Source organism: Halichoeres trimaculatus, unplaced genomic scaffold (genome assembly GCF_033239565.1).
Source record: "Halichoeres trimaculatus isolate MK-OKI-2021-1 unplaced genomic scaffold, fHalTri1.1 fHalTri1_scaffold_23, whole genome shotgun sequence".
Taxonomy (NCBI): Eukaryota; Metazoa; Chordata; class Actinopteri; order Labriformes; family Labridae; genus Halichoeres; species Halichoeres trimaculatus.
Window position 1 is genome coordinate 18,898,929 of NW_027437201.1, and position 22,628 is coordinate 18,921,556.

The 22,628-nt window shown below is 40.7% G+C and overlaps 1 protein-coding gene across 1 annotated transcript in view; it reads right to left on the reverse strand.

Annotated features, from left to right (window-relative positions):
* Nucleotides 1-7,872: 7,872 nt before the first annotated feature.
* Nucleotides 7,873-22,628, reverse strand: part of tbkbp1 (TBK1 binding protein 1) — a 72,235-nt gene continuing 57,479 nt past the window's right edge. Inside the window, exons 7-10 of the mRNA XM_074663417.1 lie at nt 21,513-21,574; nt 12,791-12,906; nt 9,501-10,288; nt 7,873-9,151 (exon numbers count right to left, since the gene is read on the reverse strand). Coding sequence (XP_074519518.1) covers nt 9,023-9,151; nt 9,501-10,288; nt 12,791-12,906; nt 21,513-21,574 — 1,095 coding nt within the window. The 3' untranslated portion in view covers nt 7,873-9,022. The remainder of the gene's footprint in view (nt 9,152-9,500; nt 10,289-12,790; nt 12,907-21,512; nt 21,575-22,628) is intronic.

Below are 22,628 nucleotides of genomic sequence, written 5' to 3' on the forward strand. Positions count from 1 at the left end.
GACAGGGTTGGCTACAGAGCGCTGCACTTAAGCATGTTAATGTGAAGTTCTCAAAAAGCTAACAGTGTGGCAGACTGCAGCCACGAGAGGACTGTGCAGAATCAGAGACATTAGGATCTGACCAAAGCTGGTGTTTGAAGTCCAGAGGGAAGTTTCTGCAGTCTGTGATGGTTTGAGGTGTCATGTCCTTAGCTGCTGTTGGTCCACTGTTCCACCAAGTCCAGATAAATGAAGCTGAAGGCCAGAAGCTTTAATGCTGACAGGCTGGAGATGGATGGAGTCTTGGCACCTGCCTGCAACGCCAGAACTCCCACTGAATGCTTTTCTGATCTTGATACTGCTGTGTTCGATTGCTCTTGGGATCCAAAACATGCTAAGAGTGCTCTCTTATGGCTGAAATACTCCAGTGCGTCTCCTTCCTGTCTTTGCAAACGGATCAAATAGGTTTCATTCAAGTCACTAGCCACGTATACATGGACCCAAATATTCTGCTTGCATTCGGTTTATTTGCTCAAACGGAAAGGATTTAACCTTTGTATACACCTCATTCCAAAAGAAAAGTGCCAATCTGAATGGACATTTAATCGGTTTCACAGGGGTGAAATATTCCTTTCCCCTAACCGATTGAGGAATCATGTATCCACTCAGACGGAAAGTTGTCAGGGTACGTTCTTTCAGCACATGCTCAGATACGACGTTAGACTTCTAGAGACGTTCCTCAACTTGTTTAAGTTTGTTTACGTTTGTTTGAGCATGCCTGTTTCACTGTTCTGTTTGATTATAGCAGCGCATGTAGACCAGAGATTGAAATATTTCTTTCCATGTATACTAATGTTTTCTGAAAAGTCATTCAGAAAGATTCCATTGGGAAAGACGTAAAACCCCTCATCTAACCGTGGCTAGTGTTTCAACGTACACTGGATCTGTTCTGTTGAAGTACGTTTGCGTAGCTGCTCTGTCATGTCACCTATTTTTGGAGACATGCATAGATATAGCAAAGGAAAAAGCTGGACATGAAGTAGTAACCGGACACTACCTAAAAACACCCATTGACTTCCAAAATAAAACAAACCGTGTCAAAATCAGTTCATCAGTTAGCTTGACTACGACAACAACAAATGGATATAATAAGCGGAGCCAGACCAGGAGGAAACAGTTTTGAGGTTTTACAGCCCAACATAGATGAAGAGAGACTTATCAGTGGAGATGAAATGTGTGCTAATAAGCTGAACTTGGTGCCCCCTTTTCTTTTGCCCCTGCCCTTCAAAAAGTCTGTGCACACCACTGTTGGTAAACGTTACTTTAAAGCAGCCTGGGCCTCAGTAACACCTGAGTGGCACTACAGGTTGATTAGTTTCAGGCTACCACACCGCAGTATTATTTATATTATCAATTGGTATTTTCTGTATTAGAAAGATTTTTTTATCAGTTGTTTGAAATTTTCTCAGTATTTTGAATTCTGAGTTTCTGATTTTCAGGAGCTAAAAGCCAAAAGCACCAAAATTAAAATCAAGGATTTATTAGAATGTGCCTGTTTTTGAGGAGTTAGCCACTTTCTCCATCTTTGTGTAAATTTAGTGTCTACATTTTCCCCATCTTCTATTTTTTAATTTATTTGACCTTGCTTTTATCTCCCTGGACTCAGGCTGTAACACTCTGTCCCTTCCTTTGTCTCACGGTTAAAGTCAGCGTCGTCTGGAGCAGATTAGACTTTTCCACAGGGGCCTGAGGTTTGAAGTGATGTCAGATCTTTCTGTGGTTTATGTGGTTTATGTGGCCATCTAGTGGGCTGCAGAAAAACTTCCCACATGGACACGAAGCATGGACTTTCATACAGTAGATTTATTTGCATGTTTCAAGCCCAGCTGTTGGTTTCTGTGTTTATGTTCTACATTATTCAAAGGATGAGCTCAGCCTTAGATTTTAAGTTCATTAAAAATGTGTAAATATCTTAAACATTAATCCACTTCTATCCTGTTTTCAATAATCCCCTGCCTTTATTTGTACAATATCATCCACTGTGCACCATTAAATTAAATTAACCATTAAATGTGAACATGCTGATGATAAATGGATTAAAAAGGCTCCTGGAGCAGCGTTTTGATATTAGGCTTATGTCTGAATGTTGTTTGATTTCTAAAGCAAACTGAGCAAAAAGAGAAACAGGGGAGAGGTCACACGCTGAGGGTTACTGGAAGTTCAGAAAACATTTTCTGATTTCTAAGAATTTTTTTTCAGTTGTGTGTTTGCGTGTGTTATATTTTCAGAGCGCTTGTTGTTTTTGAGCTGAAGATGCTGTTTTAAGTGACTTATTGACTGACGTGTGGTTTCTCTCTGTTAGGGTTGTACCTCGTGTGTACCTTCTCGTATAATGCAACAGGTTTTGTGGTTTTGTGGCCCCGGATGGGTGGGTGCGTTACTCTTTTCCTGAGGTAGGCTGCATATTGAGGTTAGCGGCACAGAGCTAAACATGGAGGAAACAAAACTGATGAGAAGCAAAGGGCTGAAGGAGGAAGGCCATGATGTGAGTTTAGCAACAAGCCTGACTTCACACAAAATGAGTGAGGATGCTTTTTGCTTTCTGGTTATTTAAAAATGTTAAAATTCACTTGATAATTCAGCTTCTCTGATTAAAAAAAAAAAAAATCTCTTAGATCCAGTTCCAAACGGAAAAAACTGAGGCGTTAACAGCTGATCGACGGCTGTCAAAACAGAAAGCGTTTGCACTTCTCTGGAAGGGATGTAACCGAAAAGAAAGATGATGAGTCATGATTGCTTTGGAAACGTTAATTCTTGTGAAGATTTTTACTGATGAGACTGTTTTGGTAAGAAAACCTCTTGATGGCACATTTGATATCTGGAAGACAAGGTTTTCACATCACTGGATTAGACCTGCCTGCAACCAACAACATAAAACACAAATCAACAAATTTAACAAGTCGTACTTAAGAAAAACACATTCATGGATTTTTTTTGTTTGAAATTGTTATATATCTTTTAGTTTTCTTTCTTTTTTTTGATAAGGACTCTATAATTGAGGTAGAAGGTACAAAAATGAGAAGCTCATTTACACTAAAAAGAACATGTAATAGGTTAGCATGCTTTGTTATCTCATTTTCCATAAATTAAGCAGAGAAATGTTATAGAAAATTGAAGAAAGTAATACTTCAGGATCAGTTTCCAAAATTAAACACTGGAATAAGAGCTCATTTATTTTATTTTTACAAGTTTCTTTTGACGCAATCTGTTCCTCCAGCCTCCAGAGTCAAATTGGGTTTGGAAAAAGAAAATAAAAACACAGCTCATAAGTCATTTCAGTGCAAGTTCCAGTTTATTTATAGGAATATTTACAGACAGAGAGCAAGAAAAAGTGACTCTTTATAAACCTCTGTGGGTCACACTCATGATGTCCTTTAGGTAACCTCTCTTCAGTGTTGTGGAGAGTTCGTTAGTGCTGAGGTCTCAGTGTGCGCTTCATGATACACGGGAGAACAACCTGACTCACATCACTTCTACCAGAGCGGAGCTGTACAAGAAAGGAAAAAGAAACTGGCCGTTTTCTCCTGAGTAAATCTGAGTGAGTTTTCATGATAAAACAAAGAGTTTAATTCGGTTTGATCTGTCTCCATCTGAGCCTCGGACATAAACAAAGATTTGACTGATCTGTAAAAAAAAAAACATAAAGAAGAAAAACAGAGAAGTAATTCTGGATCTTTGTGTTGTGATGTTTTTTGATTTTGTGACAGTTATTGGTCAAAAAAGAAAGGATGAGCTTGAAGCTGCTCCGGTGACTTTTGGTGCAGAGGTGTTGCAGTAAAAACCTTTGTGCATCACATGTTGACCTCATATTGGGGGGGTGTTCACATATTTCTGCTGCCAACAGCTTGTGGTTGCAAAAAACATCCCTGCAACATGAATCACAATGCAGCATTTTCTTCACTCTGACATTCTCAGAAAAAAAATGCGAGCCGGGTTCTTTGTTTTTAGACAAAAACAGGAAATTATTTGGTTTTGGTTTTGGGCCAAAGTAGGTCCTCTGATTCGGGGTTAGCAGTTTAAATGAATGCTGCATTAGCATGTTCGAGGGTCACTCAAATAAATGAGAAATTTTAAACAGCGCTGTTTTTAAATTTCAGATTCAATTAACACGCTGTGATTGTTTGCAGTTTATGAAGCAACACTACATCAACGTGAGATGCTGATGACCTTTTGCACCTTTGGATGTTGAAGCAACACATGAGATAAGGAATAAGCTTCAGTGACTTTGCAACAGTGACCACAAAGCCAAAACCTTTCACACTTTGACATGGTGGTCCAGAAAACCACAAACTTTGTAAAACCAGAGAAAGTCTTCTGGTTTTGAGAACGAGGCAAAACAGGAGGAGAAAAAAAAATCATCAAATCCTTCCTTTTTACATTTGAGTGTTAAAGAAAAAGTGACCCAGCTGGATCTAAAACATGAAACTTAAGTCAGAGTTTCCAATAAAACACCACATCATCATCTGCGTACACGATAAGTTCACAAATGTGAAATTTTATCCCTTCCTCTTTGCAGCAAAATGAAAAGCATTAGACTCAAACAATATCTTTCAGACTCTGACTTGATAAAGAAATATTACAACCCTGACCTAAGGTCTTTAAAAATCAAGTTCAAGTACAAAATGAGACCTTCAAACTCTGCTCCACTGTGAATAAATAAAACTGACAGCCCGATTTTCCAACACAGCACCATCATCAGCGTAGACGTTTATTTTCTCATTCTGACACTGTCGTACATTTTTCTGGGCTCTAATTTATCAAAAAATACTCACTCCAGAGACTCAAAACTTCTTAAATTGAAATACATTCCTTGACTTGATGTTTCTAAATTTTGCCGATGCCAGTTTATGATGCAACACGACACAATCGTCAGCGTAGACAGTAATTCTCTGAATGTTAAAAAAAAAAAAATAATAATAATCATAATTTCCGAAGTGAGAGCTCAAAGTGCACACTATCTCACATCCTGAAGTATAAACAGATTCTGTTTCTGGTCTGCAGGCTTGTCTGTTTTAAATATTAGTTCTCTAGAGGACAAACCACTACGTAGTGAGTAAAGAGGTAAAGGTGTTGGGTAGTACTGGTATATAACTGGTGTATATTTTACTGGAGTGTTGTTGGTGGCTAGGATTATATATACGGATTTACACACACTCCAATTTGAAGTTGTTGGATAATAGAGTACATGTTGCATTAGCTTACTTGCAAATACCTGTCTGTACACAACTTTAAATACTTTACACAGAGTGATACAAGAACATACATAGAGTGTAGAGTAACTGGGAGTCATTACAGCCCTCTTTAATTTAATGCTCAGGGATCTGTGTGAGCAGAAGAACACCAGGGTGTATTTATTTAAAGGATAACTCTGGTTTGTTTCCATTCATTGCTGGGTTTTCTGAGTGGTACACAAAAATAAAGAGGGTGATTATTTATCCAGATAAATTAAATTCAGCTGCATGGGTTGATTGATATTTTATTTTGAACTCGATTTCATTTTCTTGTGAATTTCTGAGCAGTTCTCAGGGTTTCCCCAGGAATTGGTTTGAGTAGGTGGTAGGTACTTTTTTCAGATTTCACTCACAGAATGAGGAAGTGCTCTCCTTAAAATAAACGTTTTATCTTTCAGTGATGCAAACGATACCACAACCCCGGGGCAGGGGATCACACTTTCTTCAGCTTTGACTCAACTCAGAGGGAATTTTTAAAGGTGTGGATGTTCAGAAATTCAACAAATAAATGTTTGAATTATTTTCCAGGGAAATGGAGAGTTTAACTTGAGCAGCAAATGTTCTAGGTACTGTGTTGTGGAAGTGTATTAGGCCCTGTTTACACAACAACGTTTCATATGATTGAAAAAGTGAAAATGCTGTGAAAAAAATCTGTGCTTACATGGAAACGCTGAGGGACTATAGTTGGCACTATAACTGTATAAGTTTAAAAGTGGAGCAACAGATGAGCAGTTTGTTGTAAGACAGTCACAGATTCAGCAGATTCAGCGGCACAAGACCAACATGGCAGTTCACGACGATCATAACAACGGTACTGTTGGTCTGTTGTGTGCGCTCACGCGAAGCGGGGTGTGAGGTCGTCGTTTCCACTGAAAACGCCGGCTTACTGTTTACACGGCAACGGTGTCAGCAGCGTTTCAGAAAAATCCCACTCTGGAGGCCGTTTTCAAAAGTTTGCGTTTTAGGTCGGTTGAGACGCCGTTTCTGTGTACACGCAAGGCTGAAACGCAACAAAACTTTTGCATTTCATCCTAAAACCGTTGTTGTGTAAACCCTTAGAGGTTAGATTTCTTGATTTCTTTGAATTTGACCCCTAACAACAACAAAAAAGTATATATATATTTTTTTTGCTAAATAAGATCTTGTTAATTATCAACACTCTGAAAGATGTTGAAGTTGAAGAGGTGAAACTTCTGTGTCACTGTTTACAGTGAAGCTGAGACTCACCATAAAGAGATGAAGTCTAAGCAACAAAACTTCAAGTTAGGGTGAAAGAAAAAATGTTGGTTTGGCTAAAATACAAAGACATCTCCATCAGGTTTGCAAGATTAGAGCTTGCAAACCTATGGCTACTTTCTAGAAAAGACCATCTTAGCATGTATCTGTGAGAGACAGCTTGCTGTGCTTTCCCAGATCTCAGCATTTAACAGTTTTGTCTTAATTTGTTTTAATAAAATGTTTAAGAGGAAACAAACCCGAGTTATCCTTTAATCAGATATTCCTTTATGCTGTTGTGAAACTCGTGAGTCTTTACAGGAAAGTCTTGGTTGGGGCCAAAGCCACAGAAAGTACAGATACAGTGTTTTGCTCAAAAGTACTTCAGGTGGGTAGAAGTTATGTGATGCAAGGACTGAGAAACCTACATCATATCCTCCATCATCCTGACTGCCTTCACTTCATTTCCTCAGTGACTTAAAACCCGGTTCAGATGCGTGAGTGGGCGGGTAGGGACGTCCCCCACGGTAGAAACTGCACATGTAACTGAAAGCCTCGGATAATCTGACATCAGTGTAATTTTGTTTTTACTTTTTATTTCAAAAAAAGAGTTCAGTAAGCAGATCTGGAGATCCAACTTGAGATAAAAAGCAAACCCAGGTATCAAAAGAAGAGAAGTGTCTTTGCTGAAACCCTGCAGAGATGTCTGCGTGGAGACGATGCTTCTGGTGGCAGACCTCTGAAATAAAAACTCCTGCAGCTTCCTCCTCAGAGCCGGTCAGAAATCTTCACCTCATGCAGCCGCCTGTGTGTGTGTGTGCAACTGTGTGTGTAACCTGTGTTGTTTTTTGTTGGGTGGTCTGGGCAGTCGTGACATCAAACTTGTTGAAAAGTCAGATCTTGAGGAAGACCGAGGGGGATCCCGGGTGATAATTTAAAGTCTTTACACAGAAACAACCCCGTTTCCTTTATATACATCAGCGTACAAGCACAAGGGAGACACACCAACATGAAGCATGTTGTGTGTTTACATTTGCAAAAATATATCTCCATATTTTTTGCCTTACAGATCAACAATATAAATAGTAAATAATCGAGGAAAATAGATATGGGGACTGAAAACAGATACATTTTATAGGCTAGGCTAACTTAAAGTGCTAAGATACGTTTTGAACAGGCTGCAAGCAAATCATCTATAAAAAGAAAAGTTTTCTCCGCTTGTGAGAAGATGTATCTGTCTCAGTGCCCCGCCCTGCAGGGCATCAACTTTGATTTGGAAAAATCACCTTTGGGCTTCCCCAAACTTACTGCACATTCATGATCCTCAGCGTGTTGGACGGTTTGTTAGAAGATGAGATGAGAAACTGGAATGTTTAATTCTTTCTTAAACGGGCTGTGTCGACTGACGCTGCTTTTTGTGCCGGCAGCGCCCACGACCTCGACGTCAAAGCAGAGAAATTACTCACACTGTACGCTTCATATTTATTTTTTTAAAACAGTATTTTAGATAGATGAAGGAAAATATATGTGTAGGAATAGCAGCGGCTTATACCTCAATCTCCGCTGTTATCATTTGTAGAGTTGATTTCAGAAGTCCTGCCTCTTTTTGATCGACGCAAAAGTTGAACAACTTTCCACTGAGAGCGTGAAATCAGGAAATGCTAAACTGCTGCAAGCATAAAAACTCAGCGTAAGTGAACACAGCTCTTTACTGCCATTAAAACATACTTCTTTATTTTAGAGAAGTGAAAGTGAACTGGCATCAAACCCTGATCAACAAACGAACAGTCTGAGTTGTTTTGTTTTTGTTCCTTAAAGCTCCTGTGAGTGATGTTAGACGACGTGTCAAAGTTTTGTTTTCTGCCGAATAAACCTCATCCATGTTTATTTTTAAAGTCTAATAAATAACAATCCATATTTCAGGAGCTTTTAGCATCAAAAACTAAACTTGAAATGAGTTTCTGTGTCTGTCAGATCGTTTTAATAAACCACCTTCTACCAGCTCACACCCTCAGCACAGGACGATTACCCAGTGTGTGTGTTTGAGAGGACAGAAAACGTCCGATCAGGTGTTTAAAGCTAAGCTGTGAGTAAAAAAAAAAAGCAACACCTCCCTGATCATTACCTAACACTGAAAATGATTCTGTAACATGCAGAGCCCCCGAACCATCCCAGCTGCCTCTCACACCTCGTCTTTGGCTTACTTTGCTAAATCCAAGTGCTCAAACTACACTGTGAAGCGAAAAACAGCACGACACCTGCCTGAAACCACACAACAAGACTCAAAAAACAGAAGCAACCAGAGCCAGTCATTATACAGGCGAAGCTTTCTTTCTGCACGCCGGTCGATAAAAGACCGCACACGTCTCCGTCAGCGCTTCTGCAGCTCGACTGATGGATCTAACCGGCTCGTTTGCTCCCTAAGTGGATCGCCTGTGTTTCTACGTTGTGACTTCTCCTCAGGCCGGCTCTGCTAAATCTCTTACATAATCTATAAGAGGAGAGCGCAGATGTGTGCGGGCTGGTTTCCATGGCGATCAGATCTTGCTGTTCTCCAGGTGGGAGTCGATGTGCTTGATGAGCGCGTCATCGGGGTAACCGACGGGGAATATCAGCTGGCAGAGAGGGCAGCTCCGCATGTCGCTCTCCTCGGTCTCCATCCAGAGCTGTAGAGGAATAAATACACACACACACACACACACATGCAGACACACACACAGTTAGATTTCAGCGTCAATCACACACCAGCCTAAACTTTCTCACTTCCCTGGACTGCATTAGTCATCCTGTGGGAGGTAACTAAATTACACCACTACTTGGTGAGGGAGCTCTTCAGACTTACACAACGAGATTCTTACAGTTAACAGACAGACTGGTAGTAAATCAGGTGGAAACACTCATCCTGCCTCTGATTCATCCTGTAATTCACTTAACTTCAGAGGGATGATCCAACAAATTGGAGTTTAGCTCAACAGTTTCTGCACCAACTCTTGGCGCTGATGTAGATTTACTCACATTGATGGAAGGCCAGGACTGAGCGTGCTCAGCTGACATGTACCCCGGCTGCGGGGGGCAGCTCAGGGTGTTGGACCTCTGAGGGATGGGGAAGGCCGAGCAGGACGCTGGCCCCCTCATGACGCCGCTGGGCACTGCAGAGGAAAGCACACCAAGCGTTCTGGGTGGGCTGATGGGATGCGGGCAGGTCCACTCCTCCTCGTCTTCTGAGGACTGTGGGGGCTGAGGGGCCGGCGTGGAGGGAGGAGGAGGCTCAAAGTGAAGGTGAGCGACCTCAGAAAGCGGGAATGGCATCTCTCGTGAGTGGCGCATGGAGTTCTCCCCGTGGCCCCCGTCTCCTCCTCCTCCTCCTCCTTGATGGGAGGACGGGGAGCCTCTGTGCTGCAGTCCGATATGAGGAGAGCTTATATGCTGCACCTGTTTGGAGTAGCCCTCGATGTAAGGGCGTGGCTTAGGCAGGGTGGAGACAGGGTCCAGGGAAAAGCGGGGAGGGCACTGGTACGCAGAGGGGTCAGTGACCTCTGAGTAGCTGCGGCGGCCCTGGAAGCTGGCCCTCAGGTGCTGGCTGGGCGGCCTGCAGGAGTAAGAGGCGGGGCCATCGTTGACGTCCAGGAGAGGGGAGCGGCGGTGCATGTCCGGGGAGAGACGCTGTGGCACTGGGGAGCGTCTCTGTTGGATTGGGGAGTGGTGAGGTGGAGGCGGGACTGGGGAGTGGCGCTGCGAGATGGGCGAGTGGCGCTGAGATACTGGAGAGTGGCGCTGGTGGTGGATTGGAGAGTGACGCTGGACTGAGGAAACAGAAGAAGAAGAAACAAATTTAGCCTAAAAATCCTAAATCAGTTTATCGTCTGAGCTTTCTGTCCCTAAGAGGCTTCTGTATGTCAGCTTACATCTGTTAAGGTTTTTGAAGTGGAGTTATATCACTTATAAACTGTCGTCTGAGCAGTCTCCACGGCGAGGCTGCGACACATTCACATTCACAGACTGGCGCTACCAAAGAAAGGAAATGTCAAATGTTCCTCAGTTTGCAGAAATGTTCCTCTTTGTTTTCACAAGATGATTGCAATCTACACGGGTACAGTGCTGCTGTTTCGTGTAATTACAGGACAAGTTGATGAGTCAGTCACCGCTTCAGCTCCGTATCACAGAGGAAACATCGTCCACGGCCCGTTTAAGGAGGTGTGAACAACACAGGGTTGTTTGTGCGCTCAGAGTTTGGAGGAAACCGTCGAACATGATGATTCTGTTCATGCTGTCTCGCTCTGAATATCACCCAGGAGACTTTTTATGACTTCACACAAATTCCCACATCCCCTTATTATTTCAACTACTCACTAAAGTATTTGTTTTCTTATTAACGATAACCTGGAGGCAACAAAATACTTCCACAGTCATGTTTCTAATTACACAGGGGTGCGTTCAAGTCACGTTACTAAGTTAATGTCACACAGCGTGAATCACAAGTGTGTTTATTCAGTGTTTGAAGCTCAGTAGAGAAGGTGTTTATGGCACCCTTCAGGCAGGTGTGTGTGATCGTGTGTGTGCAGGAAGAGAAAAGTGCTGCTTCTGTTTTGCAGTTGTAAGTTTTCCTCTGCGTCATGTCCGCGTTAGTTTCTGTCTTTGACATCAAAGTGAGAAAACTACAGCAACAATTCCCTCGCTTCAAGTTATTTTTAATGCCGACATAACCTTCAAACACAGAGAATAATATTTGAGTTTGAAATATTTTGAATCATTTAAAAGGCGTTTTGGGAAAACAGCTCGTTAGCAAACTTGTTCTGTTCATCTGTTTGGTCAGAAGCAGCTTGATGCATCAGTCATTGTAAGTTTAAATAATTAACATGCTTGCTTTCTTGTACTGATACTTTAACTCTTTGACAACTTTTATGCAGCTTTTTAAAATAAATTGAGCTGATCTTTTTTACAAGGGCTTTTGTTTTTGTCTTAAAGTTGCAGTTGCAGGAGAAAGCTGCACAAACGGTGCCAGAGAGTAATGGTTGTTTACCTTAAAATACAGACTATCCAGAGGGCTCTATGCTCTATTTTCTCTTTATGCATAATGAATGAATAGCATTCAGCAATGTGAAGTTTCTGTGCAGCCGTGTAGCTTCTGTTTTCCGAGTGCTGTTGCAATCCCATCCTGGTCATCTGTCGTAATTTGAGTCTTTTCAATCCCACTAGCACTCTGTATGTGTGCTTTTTACTGATATGAGGGATGCAGCCGATATCGAAATTCATGTTGTTGTTATGGCCGATAACCGATATTTACCGATATCAATATTGAAAAAAAAAAAAAAAATCTAAAATGATGTGTGGAGGTAGTTCAGAGAGAAAGAGCAGCATGATCATGAGAAAAGACGACCATGGAGAGGATCAAAGGATGCAGTCCCCAAGATAAACGCAATCAAAAAAGTAGGTTTTTTTTTTGCTTTAAAAACAGGTAGAGAGTCCACTCTTCTTAGGTAGTTTTGGTGTTTACAAAGTTATAGAAAACACCATTATTTGGGTCTTGAAATATTGTTCAAGATGTTCTGAAAATGGCTGGCAGCTAATGAGTACTTTTCAGTCAGGGCCAAACAACTTTTCCCTTCTCTGATGGAGGGCAAAGGTCAGTTGATAAAAAAAAAAGTGTGACGATCGCAGAGGTGTCCAACCGTAAATATTTATTGTTTCCCAGAAAGCCACTCATAGCCAAATATTGATAACCCTTTCTGAGATCTTGACAGGAAAAAAATCAGAAAATAAATTTCCTTTCCAAAAACCCTTTTCAGGTTTTTCACAGAAAAAAAGACCCTGAAATATTAACTTTCTTGTAGACACCACTGTTTGCAGCTCTCTCTCATTAACTTCAATGTGAAAACCAGAAAGCAAGCAGGCTAAGAAACTGAACTAAGTGATACAACCCTTACCAGCACAATACATTTCACTACCAGTATGGTTGTAACAGGATTTTTTTTAAAGGGAGGGGTTGCAGATAGGGCACAAATTGCAGAAGGGTGGAATAGAAAGTCTCGATCACGTGGCCAGACTGAAAAAAATTCATAATGCGCCTCTGGTATTGTTTAGGGGGCCGGGCAAAATGTGGAGGCGTATCCATAGTTTGGGGACCACTGCTTTAAATAAACAATGCATGGGTTGAAACCTCAATGGTATCAAGTCCCTTGCAGCAGATGATGATGACACAAAAGGGAAAACTGGCTACAGCAGTAATTAGGACCTCTTCTCTGATGGAACAATAATAATAAAAGTGAGTCTTGCCGTATTTTGCACTCAGTGTTGCAGATGTTTACCTGGACTGGCCTGCTCCTGAGAGGCTTTCCTCAGGATCTCTGTCTGCTTTGAGCTCAGAGCTTGGAGGCGTCCCAGCTCCTCCGTTAACTCGGTGTACGCCAGAGCCAGATTCACCCTGCAGGAAAAGAGGCAGATAATGTCATTATCGTACACATTCCCACCACAGAATACCACGTTACGTTATCCACCATAACACAACCAACTGAAGGCTTCTTACTGTCGACAGATGAATGAAACTGACTGATTCTTGTCTCCTCTTTAATGTGAATGAGCTCTACGGCTTCACAAATCGGGCTGCCTAATTGAGAGGCTTTTTATTTTTAGAGTGCAAGTCACGGCGCATAATTGAAGAGCATGAAATCACACCATTTCATGCTGGATGTGTCATGACTCTCTCTTGGGCCGCGCTGACAGAGCGGCTCTATTTCAAGAACTGTAAACAAGGCCGGTCAGTGTTCATGCTCTTCTGTCTTTTCACCATAGAAACAAGCTGATTTATCTTATTATTGGCTTTAACTGAGTCGTTAAACCTGCATCTCTGTCAGACAGGTGTTAATATTTGGAGTTATGAGAACAATCTGTAAGCTAACATGCTGTTTGTGGTTACGGACGGAGTGTAAATTACATTACTGCTGAGCATTTTACAAGCGATAGATAAAAACATCAACCTGCAGACGTCGTCATCTTCAGCCAAATCTGATAACACAACTAATCTGAAATGTCAGACCAATTTTTATGAAGTCCTCAGTCTTGATCTGAAATGTACTCATCCCTGCACAGACCGTGTTAGATTAGACTGTAGACTACCAGAAAGGTAAAAGGGGAAACTTTGACATCTATCTGAAATCTGATAAGATAATCAGCCTCTCCAGTGAGTAATGTCTCGTTATGGAGGAGTGTGGTCAGAAACATGAATGCAAACTAAACTACATGTTGCGTTCTGACAGCTGCAACCGCAGCAAACTAACCACGTACGATTTATTTGTGTAGAGCAACTTTAATCATACAAACATTTTCATGCAACCTTTGACTCCGAACTTTCTACCCCTCATATTTCCAAACTGACTCATTTCTTTGACTCTGATGCATTTGAGGAAAATGTTCGATGTACTTGCATCATTTGATGACACTTTTCCAACATCAGGGCCATTTTTAACCCGTATGATGGGGCAGTAACCTGCATAGCAAAGATTGTTGAAGTATCTGTGAAGTACATTAAGATCAAAACAAAGAAAGGACTGAACTGAAGAACTGAATTTGGAAACCTAGGGTCAAACTCCACCTCAAAGTCCCACAGCTGAACCCTTGCTTCAATGGCGTGCAAAGCAGGATGTGTGTGTGAGTGAGTGTGTGAGAAGGCTTGAGATAGTGTGAAAACATAAAGGTGTTACACGCTATCAGGAAATTACTAACATGCAGAGTAAATGGATTAAACAAAGAGCTCAGATATATTTCTGCAGATATACACAACCATGACGTGTTAGCCTTTAGCTCGTGTTTTAGCCTTTAGCTTGTGCTCTATCACTCTCCAGTTTAGCTTTCCTCTGCTCTTCTGTCCTTTTTCTGTCAGACTTCAGTGTCCACCATCACTACAAAATTAATTACTTAAAATATTTCCCTCGCTCTACTAAACTTCTTCACACGGCGTAGTGTTGTCATGGAAACCTTGATGTGCCGTAAATCATTCCGGTCTTGTCCAACCTAGTTGGGAAGCTAGGAAATAGCATTTAGGAATAACATATATATTGTGCTGATAACCTAATTTTAAAGGGCAGATTAGGGTTCAGGATGCACCGATCAGATCCTGGGGTCAGGTATTGGCGCTGATCCAGTCCCTCAAAGCTGGATTGTTATCGGTGTGAAAGGCTTGGTTCAAACTTGACATTAAGGCTTAATTATAATTTAGTCTACAAGGTATAAAATTTAAAATCAAATAGTAATTTCTGTAAATTCTGAAGCATTTTTAACCAAACTGCTATTACCAGTCTGATCCCACAGTAGAGCATGCAGGTTATTATTTAGATCAGAATCAGTATCGGTCCATACTAGGGCTAAACGAATTTGGAAAAATGCTCTAATTGAGATTTGTTTTTGGACCATTATTGTGATTGCAATTTAGCATGCAATTTTTTGGGGGGGTGATGTTTTATCTTGCATTATTCACTTAAAAGCAGGGTTGGCAGTCCTGAAAAACTAGCATGACTTTGAACGTAGCATCTCGTCAGGACTCCACCTAGCCCCTGGGAGCTCCTCCGAAGCATTGTTAATGACTGAAAGACGGACTCAGCACATCAATTTATATTTTGCACTACGTGGAGTCATGTCTCATTTAGAGGTAAGGAAACACCAAAACGTTAAAATGTAAAGCTAAAAAACAAATAAACAAATGTGACTTTTGTTAGTACTTGCAACTGTCATTCTAGCATTATCCACTTTTACCTGTGACACGATATCAGGAGTAAAGCTATAATACAAATAGTACATGTACATTTTCTCTTGGACTTACTAAATATCACGATTTTTTTTTGCTTGTCAGAGCTCCTGTGGTGAGAGTTTATTAGACTCTGATCCAGACTACAGCCCAGAGCCAAGTACCCCATCGGGTCAGAGGGGACAGGCCTGAGGTGGAGCGAGAGGGGCAGTAGTTAGAGGCAGGGGAACAGGAAAAGAAAAGGAAGCCTCTGTCTTTTCTCACTCTGTTTAGCTGTAGAAGCTACCAGTAATCGGGGTATGGGTAGTTTCTCTGCCATTCTTCTGCTGAGTGTGAACCTGTACACTGCTAGTGTGAAGGGCCTTGTAGACTTGTAATGATGTTGTCATTATATCCTTGAATAAAACCAGAGAAAGAAACAATGTGAATCTCAGAAAAAATAAAGTGAAGAAATGTAAATACGACCATATTTCTGGCTCAACCACTGATATATGTCGACATGTGAAGGTTTTTTTTTTAATTTGCAGCCCTTGCGATTTGAAAATTGCAGTCTATTACATTGCGGTTTAAATTTGATTAATTTCTCAGCCCTAGGCCATACCCAAATTTCAGGTATCAGTATCAGTATTGGGACCAGAAAAGCTGGATCAGCACATCCCTAATTACGATCAGGCTTTTATCTAGAAATGAGACTTTTCCACTTTTTCACTTAAAACTCCTCACAGCCCCTTTAAGTCAGTCCCATAAATATAAGTAAATACCATTTTCTTTAAAAATAATTTAGGAAGATAATTCCAAAATATGGGTGAACTCTGCACCAACAGTTATTATATTTCATTTTATAACAACAAGTTAAGTCTTTTAACTGTTGGATGAAGTTTGTAGATTTTTACCATCTGTTTATTTATTTATTAATTTTTTATTTGAGCTCTTATTTTGAAAGTGAAAGGTGGTTTAAAGTTGTCTCTTGTACACTCCAGATATTTTTTTTGTCTCAGACATTCTGAATTTTTTGTGTACAATCAACTCTTCACGTGTCTCTGACTCTGCTTCTGTATTTTTAGATCCTCTTTCATCTTTTGCATATTTTTTCAATGCATTATGCAAAAGCTTCAAAACATTCCCCTCAAAGTCAGACTTATTATTACATACTTGATCGATTTTTCAACATGAGTTCAAAATTAAGCTTGAAGCTTTTTAAGGACAAGCGATAATAAAAACAGAAACAGGAACATTGTTTTAAAAAAGAGGATGTTTTATTGCATAACCTGCCGATAGTCGACACTAAAAAAAAAGCACTTCTGAAAACAGTTTAACCTCCAGTCGACTGAAATATGACTGCGTTAATTCTTGCACACAGATAGTGGCAGATAAAAAAATGACTAATAACACTTCTGCTTATCCTGTGGATTTCTGCTGCATTTATAGGAAAAGATAGAGCTTTCACTGCAGCACAAAAAAAGGAGAAAACAGACGTAAAAACAGTTCAAATCCTGCCAGCACAGCAAAAACACAGTGACTAATAACAAAAAATATGTTCCTCTACTCCCACACAGACTTCATAAAGTCCTCTCACTGGTGTGCACACCTTCTCTCCTTCTACAGATTTGTGTAGTTTTACTTTCAGCAGATTATTTCCTCCTCCTTTCTTTTCCTCTGAGGCCTCAGTTTATAAATCTCTGCAAACACACGAGCTGAGCAGGCGTTAGCTCGTGCTGATTTTTGGGAAAATTCATAAAATATATTAATTAATTAAATCAATTCAGCCTCATTTCAGAGAAGGTGATGATTTCCAGAAAGAGCTGAAAATCAGTCATAACCTCCTCCTCTGGTTGGTCGACTGATGAGTGTGGCCCACTTTGTTTTCCACTGACCTGAAATGACTCAGACAGAGTGGGGTATCAGCCCCCTTCATCCCCCACCTTTTCGACAAAAGATGGAAGTCAGTGATTGTTTTTTTTTGGCTTAAAGAAAGTAAAGAGCTGTAGACTTATATAATAGATTATTAGGTTACTTACTGACATGGTGGTTATGATGATGAATTTATCCACTACTCCTCTGTTTTCTCTGCTCAGTCTCATCTCTGTGTCGTCTTCTGAACTCTTTAATCTAATCTGAATTTCTGGCGACTTTTGGGTGTGTGCTCCTCTTCCTTTTTCACACGTGCACTGCCTCACTTTGCATTTTTGTGATTGACTTTTGACAATCTGTGTCAGAGGCCGCGGGGCTGACAGCAACACCTCTCACGGTGCCGTGTAGTAAAACAGATGTGTGAACTCTAAACACAATTACAACCTCCTTTAGAAAGTGTGTGTGTGTGTGAGTGTGTGAAATCAGTTCTGTTGTTTGTGTTTGTCTAAAAATACTCGGTCAGCTTTCTGCTGCGTTTATTCTGCGCTCGCTTGCCGGAGCGCATGCACAAACTGTAAAGTGTACAGTGTGGTGTGTAGGAGGGTGTGATGCTGCATTGATGAGCGCTTTGTGACGCCAAGTCGATCATTTAGAGAAGTACATTTCTGCGCTATACTGTACATGAGTGTGTTTGTGTAGGAGAGATGAAGTAAAGAGAGAGTGGGCTGAATTTGACCCCGCATCAGATCAGACATTTCAGAATAAGAGCTGTTACTGCAGCTGCTGGCTCATCTCCACTCTTTTTAGTTTGTTAATACTCAGAGAAATGATGGTTGCTCTTTGTAAAGCTGCAGCAGCCTCAGGGGGAACTAACACTCGAAGAATACAGTCAGCATGATGTGGCGTTCATGAATATTCTACCCAGCTTGTCACTGTGTGGTGCTGCTTTCAGTAAAAAGTTGGATGTTTTCAGAGAAATGAACAAACTGAACTTCTTCTTTGCACATTTCGGGCCTCATGGAGGGGGCAGGTGTTAAATGTTGGGGGCTTTTCACACTCATCAGTCCAGGCTTCACAACAATGTGCACTTTCAGCTGAGCAGAGAGGTGTCAATCGGTTCTCACACCAAGACAGCGCGAGCCAAAAACTCTCTGTGTCTGACTGTTTCAGCCAGGTAACTCTCACTCCTTCATGAAGAGGCTGATAAAACCTGAGATAAAACACTCGTGTTACTTTAGTTCAAACTTTCTACAACTATCACTGGTTGTAACTTTGAATAACAAAAACTAAGATCTCCACTCCAGTCTGAACTCATCATGTCGTGATTTATTGGAAACCGCTCTCACTCTCTGAAAGCAGGATTAGTCAGTGACTCTGAGTGCTGCAGTGTGGGGGTGAGGGGGTTGTTGTTCTGCCAGCATCTGCAGCGCGGTGGCCTGTGGTTGGCGAGGGCAGCGTGTTTGCGTATCGTTTGCGACAACTGAGGGAATTGAAAATTCATAAATGTCACAAATGAGCCACAAACTGAACAAACAGGGGAGCTGTTATGAAATTAAAGCCTCATACTCAAAGAAACAGAAAACCACAGCTGAACTTCTTGAAGACAAATGTAGTTTGGGAGAGCTGTTGATGAAAAGCAAAGAGCTGAAAACTTCAAAATAGAGCCAATTAAATTAAAAAAAGATTGTTTTTGTCTTAATCTTAAACTTCTCATCAGTTTGTGATCAAACAGGTCGAACTTTTCCATGATTTACCTCTCCTCTGCACATCATAGGATGTTTAATCATATGCATACAGGATAGTTATCTCCCCAAAGGGAAAAAGGGTCCTTCAAAGGCACCTATGATGTAAAACTCTTTAAAAATGTTGCAGGTTTTAGGGATGTGTAAGGACTCATCAGCCTATTTTTGCATCATCATCAGTTTGACACCTGAGATGAAAAGGATGTTGCACAAGCTGGATTTCTAAGAGTGTTATAAAAAAAATCTAAAAAGTTTACACAAACTTTTTTCTTTAATCCTAAAATAATGATTACTTCCTAAGACTAGCTGACCTTTAATACACTCCAGTTTATGTTTTTCTGCTATTTTTGGAGTCAAAAGACACCTTTTAAAGCTTGGTAACAACTTTTTGTTTTACAAAAGTAAAAAATTAGAGTGCTAAAACATCCTGTCTTGACTTTTAATCTGTGTAACGTGCAGCTTAGCAACAGATTTGTTTTATTTTTATATTTAGCACTCTGCTTCCTGTGTTTTAGGGGCAGGTCTGCTCTTTAACTGCAGCACTAATTAAAACTTTTTGTTGTTATGTGAATTAAAAGATCATCCCGCTTTGTTTGATCATGCATTTAACAGTTTTCAGTTGGAGGTAATTCTTTTTTTAATCTTTTTTAATAACCATTTTGTTTGTTTTTTTACCCAAGGTGCATCATAGGTTTAAATTAATTGGATTTACCCTTTAAAAGCACTTTCATTTTTAGGGAACTAGTAGTACTTTTAGCAGTGAGCTAGAAACATGGTAAAAATGTATTTAACTACTTGACTGACTGTCAGATTATGGATTAAAATGCTCCCTTGCTCACCCCTCCTCTGAGGCAACGGTGGCCTTCAGGGACAAAAAGCTCCTTAGATGAATGAGTATTGTGATAATCCATCTGTCTGTAAATACAAACTTTTTTTTTTTTCATTGCATAGCAGTAACAAAAGGCTCATTGATGCTGATAATACTGCTGCAGTTTACACATGTCATATAAAAGCTTGGTAATAACTTTTCTTTTACAAAAGTAAAAAAATTAGAGTGCTAAAACATCCTTAAGTTTTAATCTGGGTAGCAGCTTAGCAACAGATTTTTTTTATTTCTAAATTTAGCCCTCTGCTTCCTGTGTTTTAGGGGCACGTCTGGTCTTAACCTGCAGCGCTGATTAAAACTTTTTGTTGTTATCTGAATTAAAAGATAATCTCGATTGGTTTGATCATGCATTTAACAGTTTTCAGTTGGGGGTTATTTATTTATTTATTTATTTTTATTTTTTTTAACTTTTTAATATATATTTTTTTATTTTTACCCAAGGGGCATCATAGATTAAAGAAAATTGTACTTACCCTTTAAAGAAGACTTTCCTTTTTTAGGGAACTAGTAGTTCTTTTAGCAGTGAGATGGAAACATGGTCAAAATGTATTTAACTACTTGACTGACTGTCAGATTCTGGATTAAAATGCTCCCTTGCTCACCCCTCCTCTGAGGCAACGGTGACCTTCAGGGACAAAAAGCTTCTTAGATGAATGAGTATTGTGATAATCCATTAGTCTGTTATTACAAACTTTTTTTTTCTTTTTTTTGCACAGCAGCAACAAACACAGCTGCAGTTTAAACACATCATATAACATTTTTATAATCCCTGCTCCATAAATGATGCTAAATTCAACAAACTGCACCTTTAAAATTCTCTTAAACTGCATGCATCTGACTAAAAAACGCCATTAGCTGCTTGTTAAACCCCGTTGAGTCCAGTTCAGCCTCTCAGCAGCGTTGGACTCACCGAGTATGATAAAAACCAGGACTCTCTGTGACCTAATGGAGGATAAAATTTGATTTGTGATGCTTTTAGAGAGCTCCAATTCATTTGCTGCAATCAACATTTTTAGTGCCGTGGAGCAGCTTTAAAAGTCTCAAAGTGAACCTCATTTATTGACTCTCCACTACAGGCTGCTCATGATTATTAGAGTGAAGGCGGCCTGTTATTACGCTCCACACAGCACCTTCAAAAAACTCCTCTTTTTCAATATGTGCAGTTTACACTAAATGAGCCCAATTACAAGAAAAAGCAGCAGGAAGCAGAGTCAATTCTTTGTAGGTTCTCAGTGGGAGTGAGTGATATTGTTGAGTAAAACCAAAAGGTGACCGAGGTCTGGAAACAACAGTAGGCATCACCACACACACTCAGTTCCTCATCACTGCCGCTCGTTTACTTTCAGTTTGCTCCCATCAAACGCTTCTGGGGTTTCGCTGTGTAGGAGTTACTGCCCAACCTGCTGTGGTTTCTACCTCTTTTCAACAAGCTGTAAACAGCCCTGCAGTGCTTCAGGTATCAGGTGAGGAGGACATGAAAAGAAACTTCAGGTGAAGTTAAACATGTTCCCGTCTCCTGCTGAGAGTTTAGTGGAAACAGAGCCGCCTGAAGATTCACTACCTCTGCTTTGTGAAGTTTCAGGATGGAGAGAAGAGGCTCAACAAACAGAAACGAGGAAATGAATCCCACGCTGTGCCTACACTGCCCCCTGCTGCTCACATTAACTCACAGATACAAATGAGACAGCTGCCTTCATCCTCTTACTCCTTCTTTTCTCCACCACATCTCCTCCTGCTTCTTCCCTCCTCTCCTCGTCTCATTTCCTCCTCTTCCCTCTCCCTCTGCCCAAAGATCGGCTGTGGTCACTTACTGCTCGTCTCCCACCTTCTTTATCCACTCCACATCACACTGCTTGCACGGAGAAGTCATTTCCTGCAGAAGTAGAGCGTGAAATTAGATTAGCATGCAGGTGCTGGTGTGATATTGGACAAAATCTGACAGCAAAAAACCATCGAGACAACATGTTTGAAGTTAACACCGTTGGGGAAAAAGGGGCCTCAGGGAGAGGAAGCGGGTCCTTGATATTTATTATTCAAGCGATACATGCACGGTTTTGTGTGTATAGACTGTTAAAGGCTTTATAATCACAGGAAGTCACCCAAGCAGCTAAAATGTGAATTGTTTTTCACTAGCAGCAAACAAATTGATCCTTCTTTCATGTGTTTCTGTAAGCGATAAGCAAAAAGTGTTGAAAGATAAATGATATAACAGCTCTCTGTCTCATCAGGGCAGGAACTAACTTAACAACACCCTCATCGCACAAAAACCCAATGTTCTGCTTCCCTTCCATGAAAAGGTGTTGCTTTTGTGGTGTTGACTTCAGAGAGAAGTATTCCAGCAGTGTCTGACTGCAGCAGCTCCAAACGTCCTTGGTGGAGCCTGACTGTGTGTTGGGATCTTTGCTCTCTGCACAGCTCATCGCCTCGAGCTCTAACTAAACTGTCAAGGTCAGGGATTTGTGTCCCACCGAAGACACCCATGCCAGAAATATATTCCCCCTGTGGTGCTTTAAAGCTATCTGAATTGCACTGTCCATCATCTCTGACATGCTTTATAGGATGACCATCACTGTGAGGGCTGCAGATTAGAAACCCAGGGACGACAGTGTGCAGGGAGCTCTGCAGAACATTATTTATGTCTTTGAGTCTGCATCCTGTTACACTCCCTGTTCCTCTTTCTAATTTCATATCAGCGTTTGTAAAACTTCTGCAAGGACGATGCAGCATCTTTCTGCTGTTTGCTTCATGACACGTTTCACTTTATCAGCTCCAGCTTTTCTTTTCTTCCTTTTTTAAACTTTTGGAGTGGATTTCAGGGACAGTAGCTCCAACTGGACTTATATTTCTCTGCTGTTTGCTCCATCTTAAAGTCTCAGAGACTACGAACCTACCTGTTTACTCTTGCCTTTGGTTGAGTTAGTCACTTG